Raw genomic sequence first — 16,479 nt, 5'->3', positions numbered from 1 at the left:
ATCTAGGTACATGTCTAGGAGTTTCACATTCTGTGTATCAGGACAGGCAGGTCCCCCCGTCAGTTTCTCTTCATCTGCTCCAGCCCACTTTGTTCAGGAATGTGTGTGCATCTTGGAGACTGCTGAATAAAAGATGAATAAACATCACATCTTCAAACAAACCAACCAGGGCTTGTGGTATTAGTGATGTCCAAGTATATACTGAATGCAGTTGTAAGAAAAGGAGCCAGGGGGCTGCCTGGGTGGCTCAGTGGGTTAAGCCTCTGCCTTCAGCTCAGGTCATGATCTCGGGGTCCTGGGATCGAGTCCCGCATCGGGCTCTCTGCTAGGCGGGGAGCCTGCTCCTTCCTCTCTCTACTTGTGATCTCTCTCTGTCAAATAAATAAAATCTTTAAAAAAAAAAAAAAAAAAAGGAGCCAGGAGAGTCTGTTTCAAACACAGGGTTAAGTCAGGGTTAAGGAGCAGTCTAGACATGATCTTCATGTGGGTTCAACTAATGCCAGCCTAATGCCAAGCTTAGTCCTTAGGCTCAAAAAACTAACAGCAGCAGAAGGGACGCCCGTACACACCTCAGGATTCAAGGATGTCTCCTCAGCCTCAAATCGTGCGTGGCCACCAGCATTCACTTATTAGTCCTAAACAAGGTGAAGGGTGAAGATGACTGATTTTACCTTAATTATCTCTAAGCTGATAGGACACGACTATCTGAAGATGTGACTGATGAGAGCAGTTTTCCCAACGGGTATTCCAAAAGAAAGATTTGGTCACAGCACAAAGAAATAGGCAAACTGTGTACTCTGCAACTTTGCTTAAAGCTTGAGAGGAAAAAATCACTGGCCTGTTCAAAATCAGAATTTGTTTCTGGGTGCTTTGCTTCTGACTTATGGTTTGACACAGTTTCACATTTCCATGTCAACTGAACCCATGAAAGGCTAATGGAGGTGCATAAAAAGAAATAAGAGCCACAGAAGGGTCCTTTCTTTCGTTACGTGGAGGGGCTGTTTTTTAATTTCTGATGGATACCTGGCAACTGAGAGGTCCTATTCCAGATTTCCTCCTTAACAACTAATAGAGAAATGATAGTTATGATCCTATGACATGAAATTGTAATTTCCAGGGCGCCTGGGTGGCTCAGTGGGTTAAGCCGCTGCCTTCGGCTCAGGTCATGATCTCAGAGTTCTGGGATCGAGTCCCGCATCGGGCTCTCTGCTCAGCAGAGAGCCTGCTTCCCTCTCTCTCTCTGGCTGCCTCTCCGTCTACTTGTGATTTCTCTCTGTCAAATTAATAAATTAAAAAATCTTTAAAAAAAAAAAAAAAAAAAAAAAAAAAATTGTAATTTCCTTTTTTTTTTTTTTTTAAGATTTTATTTATTTGTTTGATAGGCAGCGAGGCAGGCAGAGAGAGAGGAGGAATCAGGCTCCCCACTGAGCAGAGAGCCCAATGCGGGGCTAGATCCCAGAACCATAGGATCACAATCCGAGCCAAAGGCAGAGGCCCCAACCCACTGAGCCACCCAGGCGCCCCTGAAATTGTAATTTCTAACCAATTAGCTGCTTACATTTTTTTAGAAAATACATGTTTACACAGCCATCCTGCTTCCCAACTACTTAAATTATCCGTTTTTATACCATCTCTGAACCAGAAACATTTTATCATCTTGCTGGTTCTGTCAGCAAACCGCTAACATATGAGACAAGTTCAATATAAACATGTTTAGGAAATTTGGGGTTTTGACAGGTAATATTCAAGATTCTAGGTAGTATGAGAACTTTTAAAAACATTTGATAGTTACACATTCATTTTAATGTATATAAAAACCAGGCTGCATAAACCTGTGATTTTATTGCTCTGGTCAAGACTGAGCAAAAAGAAACCCAGTAGATTAAAAGAAATACATGGGTGCCTGGGTGGCTCAGTGGGCTAAGCCTCTGCCTTCAGCTCAGGTCATGATCCCAGGGTGTTGGGATCGAGGCCTGCATCAGGTTCTCTGCTTAGCAGGAAGCCTTCTTCTCCATCTCTCTCTGCCTGCCTCTCTGCCTACCTGTGATCTCTCTATCAAAGAAATAAATAAAATCTTAAAAAAAAAGAAATGCTTTGCCTAAAAAAAAGTTCACAGGGTACAAAGGATAAGATAAAAATCATGAAAACAGTACTCAAATCATGAAACATGAAAGGATAATGAAAATGAAATTCACATGGACTCCTAAAATTTTATCAAAATGGTTTAACCTTCCTGTTTCAAGATAAGACTCGATCACATGAAGGAAACTTCCTGTCTGGCAGCTGACTTAATAATTTAGGGGACAAAAGGCACAACAGTATCCCTATTTCCAGTTCTTCCCCACTGTAGAGAAGAAGCTGGGTTGCCACCACTGCTGCCTAACGTCAGTTCTACTCTTATCACCTGGACAGGTACCCTGGCCCCAGAAATTTCACCAGACCACACAGTAGCTTCCCAGGTTCCCACTCTTTCTGCTTTTTTATCAGCCAACCTTGGGCAAGCTTGCTCACTCCCCAGGTTTCACCTACATGGAAACACTGATGACTTTTTTTTTTTTTTTTTGGCCTGTGCTCTACCTACCTACTGATATCTGGACAGGCTCAAATTCAACATGCTCAGAGCAAACCCATTTTCACCTCCTGAATCTTCTTCTCTTCCCATATGTCAGTTTGGGGATTCATAAATTCTTACTATTCTTCTTCTTGGGGTGAAGTTTGGGGATTCATACCTTTAAATTCTTACTACCAATCCCATACCTCCCAATACTTCCTTCTTCTTCAGAGATGCCCCTAAGTATCACCCCTCTCCTACATCCTCCCTATTAGGCTTGGACACAGACCTCTGGCCTCTCTAAAGGGGACTGGTTTAGGAGCCTCCTGGCTGCTCCCTGTATTTTGTCTCTCCCTCCTATCTGGGTTTTTTTCCCACACTGTCTCAAAACTAATCTTCTTAAGATAAAAATCAAGTCTTAAAAATCCCTTCTCAGCACATATCATTAGCGATTGGGTAACACAAATGAAAACTACAATGAGGTATCAGACATACCTATCAGAATGGCTCAGATAACATACTGATAATGCCCAATACTGGCAGGAATGCCGAGAAACAGGATCGCTCCTATATTGTTGGTGGGAATGTAAAAGTGTATAGAGCCACCCTGGAAAAAAGTATTGAAGTTTCTTATACAACTAAACATGCACTTACCATATGACCCAGCAACTGCACTCCTGGGCATTTATCCAAACAAATGAAAGCTTACTCACACAAATCCTATACACAAATGTTCAAGGCTGCTTTATTTATAACAGCTACACACCAGAAAGAATCCAGAATGTCCCTCAACAAATGAATGGTTAAACAGACTGTGTTTCCTCTGTAGTATGGAACAGTACTCCCCGTTACAAGGAAAAAACTATCTGTGACAGGAATGCTACTCACAAAAAGAAAGTTCTGATACACATAACAAAGTACATGGATCTCAAGGGAATTATGCACACTGTAAAGAGCCAATCTCAAAAGCTACATACTATGTGATTCCATTTATATAGCATTCTTAAAATGACAAAATCACTGGGTGCCTGGGTGGCTCAGTTGATTAAGTGACTACCTTCAGCTCTGGTTATGACCCTGGAGTCCGAAGATCAAGTCCCCAACCAGGGTCCCTGCTGAGCAAGGAGCCTGCTTCTCCCTCTGACCCTTCCCCTTCTCATTCTCTCTCTCTCTCTTTCTCAAATAATAAATAAAATCTTTTTTAAAAATGACAAAATTACTGAGGCAGAGAACAGATTAGAGGTTGTCTGGGTAGAGGGGAGGAGGAAGGTGGCTGTGAGGAAGGTGAGGGTGGCATGAGAGATGCCGGTGACGGCACTGTTGTGTATTCTGACTGCGAGGTAGTGGTCACACAAATCTACACATGTGGAAAAAACTGCACAGACTATATACACACAAACCAGTACCCACAAAACTCTAAGGCCAATTAAGTCTTTTTGTTGTTGTTGTTTTAAGATTTATCTACTTTTGAGAGAGAGAAAGAGAGCAAGCACAAGGGGGTTGAGGGAGGGGCAGAGGGAGAGGGAGAAGAAAACTCCCCAGTGAGCAGGGAGCCTGATGTGGGATTTGATCCCAGGACCCTGGGATCATGACCTGAGCTTAAGGCAGATGCTTAACTGACTGAGCCAGCCAGGCGCGCCAAAACCAGTTAAGTCTTAATAAGGTATACGGTTATATCAATGTTGATATACTGTACTACAGTGATGCAAGAAGTTACCATTGGGGGAAGCTGGATAAAGTGTCCATGGAATGTCTTTGTATTGACCCTCCTCAATAACTTCTAAGAGCTCCCCAGTGGTCATAGTAAGTTTCCCTAGCATGGCATGCAGAATTTTCTTTCACATCTTAAGCTCTAGACTACTAGTTCTCAGATCTAACATTTACCGAGCATAGGCTATGAGGCATTTTGTAGGTATCATCTCATTTAATCCTCAGTGATCCCGTGAGTTAGGTTCCACCATCAAAAGCATTTTATTCATAAACATAAAGCACAGATGACACAATAGCTTGAAAATATCGCCACCCAATCATCCTTCCAAGCCTGGCTCCAATGCTACCTCTGTGACTTTCACCAAAGATAAGAGCTATCCTAACAGTGCCTAGCTCTCAGAAGATAGTCAATAAATGTTTAATATAAGGCCTAGCCAAATGATAAAAATCAGTTACAAAACTGGCACCCTAAGGATCTGACAGTGATCACTCTGACTATGCTTCTCCGAAGTTAAGCCTGAATGAGAAAGCACTGTGTAATACACAATGCAGACAGAAAACACCGATCAGTGAGAAATGTTGATTAATAAGGCAAAAGCTTTCATACTGAAGAGGGACAGATAATGTCAGGCTAATGAAACTCCAGTGTCAGCTGTGAAGTTCATATGATTCTCAAATTTGCACATAAGAAATACAGGAACACAAACCTTACCTTCCTAACCCAATTATCCCCATTCTTCCTTATTAGTTACTTTTGCAATTGAAGAAAAGGTATGATTTTTTTTTTTTTTCAGAAGAAAGACATTTCTTCCGATTTAAAATGTATATTTCATTATTTCCCTTGGAGAAAACTAGATTCTCATCTAAAGACTCCTTCACATTCATGGATTTCCTCAGAAAACTTAAGGGTTATACTACAACAATCTAGAATTGCTCCAGTACTCTGAAATCTGAATGAGTCCTTCCAAACAATTCACCTTTAAACACAGACAACAGAGGTGGTGGTGGTGGGGGGTAAGTATATGCCTGAAGGTTAATGGTTTGTATTCCCTCTGCTCCCTCCCCAGCATCCCCACCCCCATCCCTACAAGATGACCTCCCTTAAGCAAAGCCTTTCCAGAAGGCACCAAAGGCAGTGTAAGCCAGAGAGAGAACTCAGAGGAACAGGTGGGAGGCTGAAGCCAACCTCTCCTCCTTCACGTGCACCTGTAAATTCTTATCAGTGACCTAAAGCCAATAACAAAAATGAAACTTCTTTTTAATGAAGCATTAAAGGAAGAAAGAAGGTACAGTCTAGTGCAGCAAGCAGGTTAGAAAAGGGATTCAGGAAAGGAAATACTGACCGGCCGAGTTCTCTTGTATTTGGAGTCCTCGCGCTCTCTGTGCTGCCCAGAAGTGCTGGTTCTCTCCCTCACACTTCTATAACCAGGACTGGGGATGATATACTCTTTTCCTATGTCGATATCCTTCATCTTCTCTGAATGGAGATGCCAGGGCTCACAGACTTTTGGTTTCACTTGAGAATTTCTGAAATAAAAAAATCCACCAAGGAAGAACACTGCACTTTAAGGATACCAGAACTTGAAAAATAATTTTCAAAACTTTTTAAAATTTCATCAAGGGAAGGTATTTCCTAAGTTGTGCTGAAGCATATGCAAAAGTACTTTAAAATAGGAAGAAAGGGGGGCACCTGGCTGGCTCAGTTGGAAGAGCATGTGACTCATGATCTCAGGGTCATGAATTCCAGCCGCACACTGGGTGTAGAGATTAAATAAACAAACAAACAAATAAATAAATAAAATGGGGGGGGGGACAAAAGCATTAATGTTTTCTTACCATTATATCTATGAAAAATAATTTTTCAGAAATGTTTCAAGTGCCATTTCATTTTTGAAAGAAAAAAATTCCAGTGTAGTAGAATCAAGAATTATCACTTCCCACCTCTAAGGGGGGAAAAGAAAGATTAGAAAAAAATAAACACACCAATAAAGAAAGACTGCCCCCTTCAACTAAGCTTAAACCCAATGTATAGAGCATATAGGTAAGTCTTAAAAAAAAAAAAAAAGGCTTTTAAGTCTGTTACAAGCATTACAAACTCCGTAATTTTACAATGGGTATCCTTCCTCCTACTAAATGTCATTAAATGAAAACTCACAAAGCACTTATTCTACCAATGATATCCCAGCCTGCATTTTTATAATCAAGTAATAGATTAGTTGATGTTATTTTATTTTTTAAGATTTAATTTATTTATTTGACAGAGATCACAAGTAGGCAGAGAGGCCTGGGATCATGACCTGAGCCAAGGCAGAGGCTTTAACCCACTGAGGCACCCAGGCGCCCCAGCTGATGTTAAAGCTCCATGAAGTTACATGGATACAATACAAATCAATACTGCATCTGGGCACCTGGGTGGCTCAGTGGATTGGGCCGCTGCCTTCGGCTCAGGTCATGATCTCAGGGTCCTGGGATGGAGTCCCGAGTCGGGCTCTCTGCTCAGCAGGGAGCCTGCTTCCCTTCCTCTCTCTCTCTCTCTGCCTACCTCTCTGCCTACCTGTGATCTCTCTCTCTCTGTCAAATAAACAAATAAATAAATCTTTAAAAAAAAAAATCAATACTGCATCTTAACTTTACAAACAAATTCCTCTTGGGCCACTGAAAGGGTTCTAGAATTAGACAGTGGTGACAGTTGCACAAACCTGTGCTACCCAAACACTGAGTTGTATACTTTAAAGGGGTGCATTTCATGGTATATAAATCATACCTCAACAAAGCTGTTATTAAAATACAGTAACAAAAACAAACTCCCCATCCTGTCCTACAAAATCTTACCTAGTATCTACCTGAAACTCCATTCTAAACCCCAGCTTGCCTGCCTCCCTTTAATCAATATCCTGTATCAACTCTGGTTGCTTCTGAGAAAATAAAGCACACACATTCCCCTTGAAAACATTCTTCCCACTCCGAAATGGTTCAACGTTTCCCAGATACAAGCTGAGAAAACACCTTTCAAACCAGCCTCGCTAACAATTAAAGAAGTGTAGCCTTTTGGACTCCATAAATTCCTACTTATCACTGTCTGAAAAGCACTACTCTGTGGACAAAATTCTGACAGCTACAATTCATTTTTTAAGATATCAGAGAAAGGGAGAATACTTACTAAATGAAAGAGGACTAAATCTCCTCTATACAGATGTGCTTCCAGCGCACAAATATCTTGACTTCTGGTCTTTCAGAAGTCTGGTTCAAGTAACCTGAATTGATAATGCCAAATTACTTATCTTAACAACAACAACAAAAAAGTCACCTTGTCCAAGGACAAATGGCACCATAAAAAACACCAGCTTACAACCAAGAGCACAGCAATCACGTCACTGAGACCTCGTTAAGCCTAAACTATAAACAGATCTGGCACCTGCCAGTGTCCCCACTGTCGCACAGATCAGAGTAATCCTTCTCGTTAGGCGGATCACAGAAGTCCAACCTTCCTCTCAAAAGGTTCCCTAATGCAGCTGATTATGTGGAAGCTGAAAAGATTAGTCCTCCTTTGCAAAAAGGCAGGAGGAGGGAAGTGAGTTTGAAAGGGACACCACCAAACTAATTCACAATCTCAAAAGCCATGTCAAGAAGAACATAAAGCACATCTCAATCATCTAAGAACTCACCATAACCAAAGTTCGTTCCAGTCACTTTATTTCAAGTTATTCTATGTCGGGGTGGGGGTGGGGGGTGGGGAAGCAGTCTTCCATTACCTCTAACACTCTTGCTTCTTTAATTTCCTGGGAAAAGAGGCACAGCCATGAGAGTAGGCAGGCCTTGAGTAGGCACAAAGTTACTATCTCTTGGCCTTGAACATAAGGAGGGTTGCATCTTCCCAGGGTTGTAAGACAGGGCAACCCACACGGAGGCCCAAGAGCTAGGAATCCTGATAGGTTGTAGGAATAAACTGACAAAGGATCACTAGTCCTGACTCTTTTGGATTCTACGTGTATTTCCCTATTTTCCTCTGTTCTCCCTCACAGTTGCTCAAAAGTTGTATTTAAATGCTAACTTGCCTCAGCTATCAAGAAAGGAAAAAAGGAAAGGATTTTTTTTTTCACGTTTGAGTCAGAGCTCTACAATGGCACTAGCGGAATAACCAAAGTGGGAGAACCCCAAAGAAGTGCCCAGACTCAAAATCAATAGAGCGGAGGCCACTGGGTCAGCTGCCCTGTTTATCAAGGCTCTCCTTCCAGTGGTAAAGTGTGGACCTTCTCCCTGCACAGTGATGCAGAGGAAACTGCACTGGGGGGCGGGGGGGAGTCCACAGGATTACAAGAACCGTAACTAGCCAGACGGGTGTCTCCAAATTGCCTTCGTGACAACATTCCTTAGGTATCCAACTTCAGGAATCTCATTGAGGCCCTGCGGCTGCACAAGACCTGAAGCGATTTGCCACCCGCTTGTGCCTCCAACATTCCGCACCGCTCACTTAGGCGCCAGACCCCTTTACAACCTATCCATCTCTCCCTTCAAAACCTTCTGAAACTTTGCCAATCATTCCCGTGCCCAGCTGCCTCCTGCCTCCCCACTGCTGTGCCGAAGCCAGATGACCCCCGTGCAATAAACACAAAGCAACGTGAGGCTTTGACGGGTGGAAGTGGAAAGACACTGATGACAGCTAAGAGATTTTGTGGTTCCATGCTGGGCTCTGCCCTGGGTTTGCTGTGCGTACTTCTGTCATAAAGCTCCATTTATCCATTCGCAAAAAAACGAAAGGATGACTTCTAGGGTCGCTGGCAGCTCAGAGTCGCCGGTGTGCGGCTTGAGCGGGGGTGCCCCAGGCCGCCCTCCCCACAACCATGAGGATAGGGGCTTCTCCCGGGCCAGCCTCGCCTGGGACGCCCTGACCCTAGGGCGTTCCCACCGCGCGTTCCGGCCTGAGGAGGCCACCGCGACCCACACCCACGGGCCGCGGGCGCAGCACCCCCTGGTGGCCGCAGCCGGGAATGTAGCCAGCGCTCCCGAACCACTCATCCCACCCTACCTGCCTTGCGACGCCAGGATCACGCCACCAGACCTCGGGGGTTGCGTCCCAATGAAGGGCAGCGGGAGACCTGAAGGAGGCCAGGCTGCGCTTATCGGGTCTCCGGTTTCTCCCGAACTGCTCTTATCCCCGACCCGAGCCCGCCACCCACGGACGGAAAACACAGGGGTGACCCCCGTGACAACCAAGGGAGATGGAAGGGGTGCGGCGGTAGCAGCTACCTACCTGTACCCCGGCTCCAGGGCGGCCGTACCGGCCACTCGACCACGCTCCCGAGCATCAGCCCCGGAGCAAAACAAGCCTTTATAGCGGCATTGGCCGCTGGACTGCGCATGCGTGCTGCACAAAGGCTCCCCGAGCCTGAAGGGAATTGTAGTCCCCCTTCCAGGAGCCCGAGGCTTAACACACTGCAAAGGACTCTATTTCCCAGAAGCGCCACAGAAGCCCTGGAGGAGGTGTAGGCTGCTCCTCCTTTCCACCGCGCTCCTGGCTCTGCACCGTCCCTTTCAGAGCTGCTGCGAGCCGGTCTGGAATTTTCTCTGAGGCCGTGTGCCCCAGTGGGTGGTCGGGAGGGTTGACAGGAGGTCTGTGTGGGCGGGCAGCTCGGTGTTCGCGGCAGGACGGACGCGACGGTGTGCGGCCATTCATGCACCAGAAAACACCGTGAAGGTCATCAGCGACCGACCAGCCCCAAATCTCTCTTACGGCACTTAACATTTTAGGATTATTTGCTCAGGATTCGACCCTGCATTCTGCACTATCACCTTTCTCACTTTTATCCTATTGGCCTTCCCATAATCTTGTGCTACCTGGTTTCTAGAGAATAAAAGGCGAGGATTGCGGGTTCTAGAGTAACAAGAGCCTTAGATACGGTGTGCCAACTCCTTTTGGAAATCAAACTGGGGTTCCCAAAGAGATTGATCACAGTATGTCTCTTTGTGTTTGATCAGTACCTTCAACAGGATCTTAACATCACTACTCTTCTGCTGAGTTAGCCTACTCTGTATGTGGTGCTTTACCCGAAATTCTTGTTTCTTTTAATCTCCATAACAACACCTTGTGTAGATATATATTTTCCATTTTGGAGATTAAAAAAAAGAAGAAGAAGAAAGTAAAGTGAATTGTTCAGCTTTATGCAACTAGCTAATTCATAAAGCTGAATTAATTAACACGGTGTTCCTGCCTAAGGATGGATTAATAGGCCAATGCAACAGAACAAAAAGGCTAGAAACAGACTCATGCATATATGTAAACATGAACTGTGACCGAGAAAACAGAACAGATCAATTGTGACCCGGAAAACATTACAGATCAATAGGGAAAGGAAGAAGTTTGGATACACAGTGCTGGCACAATTGGCTATCTGTATTTTTAAAATCTCAGGGAATTACATCAGCCCACACAAGAAAAATCAATTTCAGGTAGATCAAAGGCCTACCTGTGAAAGGGAAAACTTTAAAACGTTTAGAAGAAAATGTGAAATATCTTTATGAATTTGGGAGTAAAGAAGTTCCAAAACAAGTTGCAAAAACAAATAATAAAGGAAAGATTGATACATTTTTAGTACATTAAAATTTAAACTTCTGTACAAGAGCCATAAAGTGAAAAGTGAAACCACAAGTTATAACTAAAAATGTTTGATACAAAATGTACAAATAATTTCTACAACTCAATCAGAAATGGCAAATAACCCAGTACGAAAATAGGCAAATAATTTCATCCATAGTAAAGGAGACCTGGGCAGCCATTCAAACATGTAAAGACACCCAATCAGGAAATTAATCAGGGAAATTATAGTTAAAAGAGCAATGAGATACTATTTTATGCCCATCTCATGGAAAAACATATGCACTCGACACCAGCAACTATTTTCAAGGATCTAGAAAAACAGGATATTTCACACATTGCTGGCAGAATGGGTATCAATCGATAGAACCACATTAAAGAGCAATTTGGCCATATTTAGTAGATGGGAAATGGGCTACAGGGTTTTATTGTTAGGTCCCTAGCAGACCCCTAAAGTGTAGTGGATTAAAGTCAATTTTATCTTTCTCATAAGTAGAAGTCTTAGTTAAGTATACCAGATCAGTTGTGTAGTCCTGCTCCTCACAGGCAGTTGGAGACCCAGGGTGGTGGTGATTCGGTCAGCTTCAACATACAGCTCCTAGAGTTGTTCTACTCATTGGCCCCACCAATCACCAAGTGGAAGGAAGGCAACAGAGAATATGGAGAGGAGAGGTGTGACCTGGTGTTGAGGCACCAGCAGGGAGGCAACACACATCATTTCCATTCACATTCTATTAGTGACAATATAGTCACATGGGCACATCTAAGTGAGAGGAAAACTGGGAAATGCAATCATCAGCTGGGAAGCTATGAGCCATCTACCATTCCATTACAATGGAAGAAGGAAAGAACAGATATTAGTGGAAACCAGTGGTTTCCGGCTCATATGCCTATCCTTGAACCCAGCAATGCCGCTTCTACATGCACGCTTTAAGGCAGTCTTTCTCAAAGGAGGCTGCTGCGAGTGAGTTAAGCCGTAAACAAAATAATCTGAGTGACTGTTTTCTCAGTTCTCCCAAGGATAACATGTATCTGGTATCATTCTAGATGTCCAGGGGAGAAGTTAATTCATTCCAGACAGTGAATACCTTAGGGCATCAGGGCTTAATGCTATTAAGCTGAGAAAAGCTGCTCTAAAGGGCCTCCCCAAACCCCTACACATATACATACACAAGGAGATATATTCATTGAGCATTGTTTTTAGTAGTGAACATAATCTAAATCTAAATCATAATCTAAATTCCATTAACAGGAAAACAGAGAACTAGATTATGGTATTCATACAATGAAATACTATACAGCAGTTAAAGAACATGGACTAGAATGTATCAGTATGTGTAAGCCTCAAAAATAATGTTGAACCAAAATAAGTTACAGAAAAAAAAAATCGTCAGGGGCGCCTGGGTGGCTCAGTGGGTTAGGCTGCTGCCTTTGGCTCGGGTCATGATCTCAGGGTCCTGGGATCGAGTCCCGCATCGGGCTCTCTGCTCAGCGGGGAGCCTGCTTTCTCCTCTCTCTCTCTGCCTACTTGTGACCTCTCTCTGTCAAATAAATAAATAAAATCTTTTTTTAAAAAAATCGTCATAGTCCCGTTTGTATTAAAATTTAAAATATGTACAAATGTGATCTGTTGTTTATGGATACACATATATGCACTTAAAAATATAAAACATACCTGGGCCTGATCAACAACAATTTCAAGGCGTTATTAGAGGCATTATAGCCGGTGTTGGAAGTACAAGAAGCTCAAAGAGGGATACAAAAGGGGCTTCATTTGTTTCTGTAATATTTTATTTATTTTTTAAAGTACTTATAAATGTAAGCTTCACAAAGCTTGGAGAGGGTACACAGGTCCTTTCAACATCATTTGCTGTACTTTTTGGTAGCCTTTAAGAATTTCACAATAAAAATGTTTCACTCTCATAGAAACACACACTTCTCCCCTCAAAGGGGATATGCACAATTGAACAGAGCAATCTTGCAGAGATCTGTATCCAGGTCTGGATCTACTGTGGAGAATTCCTGAAGCACCTCTTGCCATCTGGTTGGATAAGACAAACTTCTCAGCACGCCTCACGCCACCACCATACTAGTACTCCCAATTCTGCTCTATTGAACCCAACAGCTGCAAACCGGATACCTTCATAGCAAATAAAAAGCTTCTAAAATCTCCCTGAAATACTTTGCATATATTGATTATAGGTTTAAAAAAAAAAAAAAACAACACAGACGAGCATTATGCAGTCCTTGCTCCAGGCCTCAATATGCTATGATATAAGATACTATCTGCCACTGACTGGCTGAACCAAAGACTTAATTATACTTATTTATAAGTATAATAAGATGTATGCTTATTTACATGATATTGATTGCAAAGCATCCCCTCCTTAAAACATGTTTGTGTTGTGAAATGTTTTGGGGGGGTGATATTCTCCAACCCTCAGACAAGGGGCTAGAGTGGAGAATCTTGTAAATCCAGACTTTCACACATTTTAAAATAGTATTTATGTTATGTAATATATTAAAAATACTCAGTATTTCATGGAGATATAGTAGAGCAAAAACAGACAAGTTTCCTGCCTTCATGGGGCTTAGAGTTACAAGTCAACATTAATCCAAATTTAAATTATAACTGTGGGGTGCCAGGAGTCCTGGGAGTCCTGCATTAGGCACCTTGCTCAGCAGGGAGTCTGCTTCTCCCTCTGACTCTTTCCCCTCTCATGCTCTCTCTCTCACTCTTCTCTCTCTCTCAAGTACATAAATAAAATCTTTTAAAAAAATTATAACCATGGGATGTACTAGAGAAGGAAGGTATGAGTTGCATCTGTAGGACTGCAGGAGTTAGCAAGGTGAAGATGGTGGATGGGCAGAGCAAAGAGCACTCCACACAGAAGAAACAACAAAAACCAAGGGGTGGGAGAAGGAAGGGAACACCTCCAAAGGCCTTGTTAGACCATTACAGATCTTAGAGGAAGGGCAAAAGGCAACCATTGCAAGGCTTTAAAAGGGGAGTGGGTTAAGGGTTGAGAAATGAGATTTGCATTTCAAAAACTGCACAGTGGCTGCCAAACTGGAGGAAGAATTAGAGGTAGCTAGAATGGAAGAGAGGAGTCTAGCTAGGAGTGCCTATTGTCACCCAGGGAAGAGATGATTAGTTTGGACTAGGATTATGGTAGAAAAGAAGGAGAGAAGTGAGTGGACTTGAAAGGAATTTAAGAAGAGGGGGGCCTGGGTGGCTCAGTCAGCTAAGTGGCTGCCTTCAGCTCAGGTCATGATCCTGGGATCAAGTCCCGCTTTGGGCTCCCTGCGGGGAGTCTGCTTCTCCCTCTGTCCTCCCCTCCCCCACGCTGTTCCTTTGTTCTCACTTTCAAATAAATAAATAAAATCTTCCAAAAAAAAAAAAAAAAAAAAGGAAATTTAAGAGGTAAAAATCAGCAGACCTTCCTAGTTGATGGATTATATAAAGTGGTGTGAGAAAGAGAGGCATCAAGGGTAACACCTAGTTTTCTGGTTGCAAATGTGGATGGGTGGTGGTATCACTGCTCACTGACAGGAGAAGTGTTCTACTGTGGTAGCCTCTGGTAGCCTCCTCTACCCAGGTTCCCAGGACCTAATGTCAAATGGTAATGATCAACCCACACCTACTGGGACATGCACGTTGAATTCTCCTGCCACTTTTGAAAACAAAATTTTCCTTTTGCAGATCAACATCACAATGAAAGTCGTTTTAATGAAATAAGTTTTTTTTTCAAGTTTGCTAATAAACTGAATCTTTTATTTGTCATCACAGAAACAACAGTATGGGAGAATGATGAACCTCTTTAATGGTCTTGGGCAACCTAGAAAAGAGAAGAAGATTTAATATGTCAACAGTGCCAAAATGGGTGCAGCCACTATGGAAGACAGTATAGAGTTCCCTCAAAAAATTAAAAACAAAATTATCATATGATTCATTAATTCTGCTCCTGGGAAAGAAAATGAAAACACCAACTTGAAAAGATACATGCATCCCTATGTTTATTGCAGCATTCTTTACAATAACCTAGATATGGAAACAGCCCAAGTGTCCAACCATAGATGAATGCATGAAGAAGATTATATATATATTATATGTATATAATGGAATATTAGTCATAAAAAGACTGAAATCTTACCATTTACATCAACATGGATGGATCTAGTGGGTATAATGCTAAATGAAATAAGTCAGAGAAAGCCACATACCATATGATTTCATTCATTCCTATATGGAATTTAAGAAACAAAACAAATGAACAGGAAAAAAAAGAGACCAATTAAAAAAACAGACTCTTAGATATGGAGAACAAACTGGTGGTTGCCAGAGAGGTTGTGGGGGAGGGAGATGAAATAGGTCAAGGGGATTAAAAATGTACTTAGCATGATGAACACTGAGTAATATACAGAATTGTTGACTGTATATTACTCACTATATTGTACACCTGAAGCTAATATAACTTAATTATGCTAATTTTACTGGAATTTTAAAAAATTTTAATAAATCAGAAAAAAAATGTCAACAATGCTGAATGAAAGCCAAATGACATCTTTGCCTATTATACAGACAAAAGTTTCATGGTATTTTCAACAGAGAACTACAGTGGGTGAAACGGTACACAGCAGTATAGGCGTGTTATGACAAGTCATATCACATAGTCACTTTACAAAGGAAAGAATTACACACTTCCCACCTTCATAGTAATAATGTCCCAGGTTCATTAGCAGTAAGGGTAGTAGTTAAAAAGAAACAAAGAACTACTTCAAAAAAAATTTTAAGTATCATTATGTTGAGAAGCACTATCAAATTGGCCCAACAAAATAAAAGGTGTTCAAAAATTAGCTCCTTGGGACGCCTGGGTGGCTCAGTGGGTTAAGCAACTGCCTTTGGCTCAGGTTATGATCCCAGGGTCCTGGAAGCGAGTCCCGTAAGGGGATCCCTGGTCGGTAGGGAGCCTGCTTCTCCCTCTGCTTGTGCTCTCTCTGCTTCCCTGACAAATAAATAAAATCTTTTTAAAAAATTAGCTCCTTGTTAAAAGGAGGGGGAAATGGACAGCAATTATCTAATTTTAATAAAACAATATTATCCACCACATTAAATTAGTGTTGTGTTGATTCCACAGTCTTGTATGTGTATAATTTGTAAATTTATTCTGATTTTATAGTAGTATAAGAGCTGTAAGTATAGGGACTTTAGACATGATTTTATGAATATACATATTTAAGTGTTATTACAAATAATTCAAGTCAACATCAGAGGCTTAGGAGTTTTGTTTCCCTTAAAGAGGTCTGAACCTTATTCAACTTCAGGAACCCCTGAGTAAGAGAATAAAACCAAATTTCAGCTAGATATACAGGCCTTCCATGATCTGGCCCCACATCATACCACGGTTTCATTTCCTGTTGCTCTCCTACTCAAATCTGAGGTCCTCACAACACTTTAGTTTCCATGTTTTTACTTTAGCTGTTCTCTCTCCCCGGAAAAACCATCTAAATTTCCTCGGCTAAAACAAGCATCACAGCCCACAGACAGGCCTCGGGATTTTAATCCTCCCAGAATGACAACTAATGGTTACTTACTCAGCTGGATAAATGTCCGACATCTCTCCTG

General features: G+C 42.2%; 1 protein-coding gene and 1 long non-coding RNA gene across 17 annotated transcripts in view; both read right to left on the bottom strand.

The window, feature by feature from the left end:
- ABCC5 (ATP binding cassette subfamily C member 5) overlaps nucleotides 1-9,661 on the bottom strand; it is an 87,471-nt gene extending 77,810 nt beyond the window's left edge. For 4 of the 5 annotated variants that reach the window (XM_059163332.1, XM_059163335.1, XM_059163336.1 and 1 more), the window contains exons 1-2: nucleotides 9,513-9,661; nucleotides 5,605-5,788 (exon numbers count right to left, since the gene is read on the bottom strand). In XM_059163332.1, coding sequence (XP_059019315.1) covers nucleotides 5,605-5,733 — 129 coding nt within the window. In that variant the 5' untranslated portion in view covers nucleotides 5,734-5,788; nucleotides 9,513-9,661. Of the gene's footprint in view, nucleotides 1-5,604; nucleotides 5,789-7,421; nucleotides 7,447-9,512 lie in introns of those variants that run through there. The other variant, XM_059163333.1, reaches the window with a different exon arrangement.
- Nucleotides 9,662-12,700: 3,039 nt separating this feature from the next.
- LOC131824806 (uncharacterized) overlaps nucleotides 12,701-16,479 on the bottom strand; it is a 79,961-nt gene continuing 76,182 nt past the window's right edge. For all 12 annotated transcript variants that reach the window (XR_009350990.1, XR_009350984.1, XR_009350985.1 and 9 more), the window contains one exon: nucleotides 12,701-14,692. This is a non-coding gene — a long non-coding RNA (uncharacterized LOC131824806). The remainder of the gene's footprint in view (nucleotides 14,693-16,479) is intronic.

This window comes from Mustela lutreola, chromosome 2, assembly GCF_030435805.1.
Source record: "Mustela lutreola isolate mMusLut2 chromosome 2, mMusLut2.pri, whole genome shotgun sequence".
In the NCBI taxonomy this organism is placed as follows: Eukaryota; Metazoa; Chordata; class Mammalia; order Carnivora; family Mustelidae; genus Mustela; species Mustela lutreola.
This window is presented reverse-complemented; position numbering and strand designations above follow the sequence as displayed.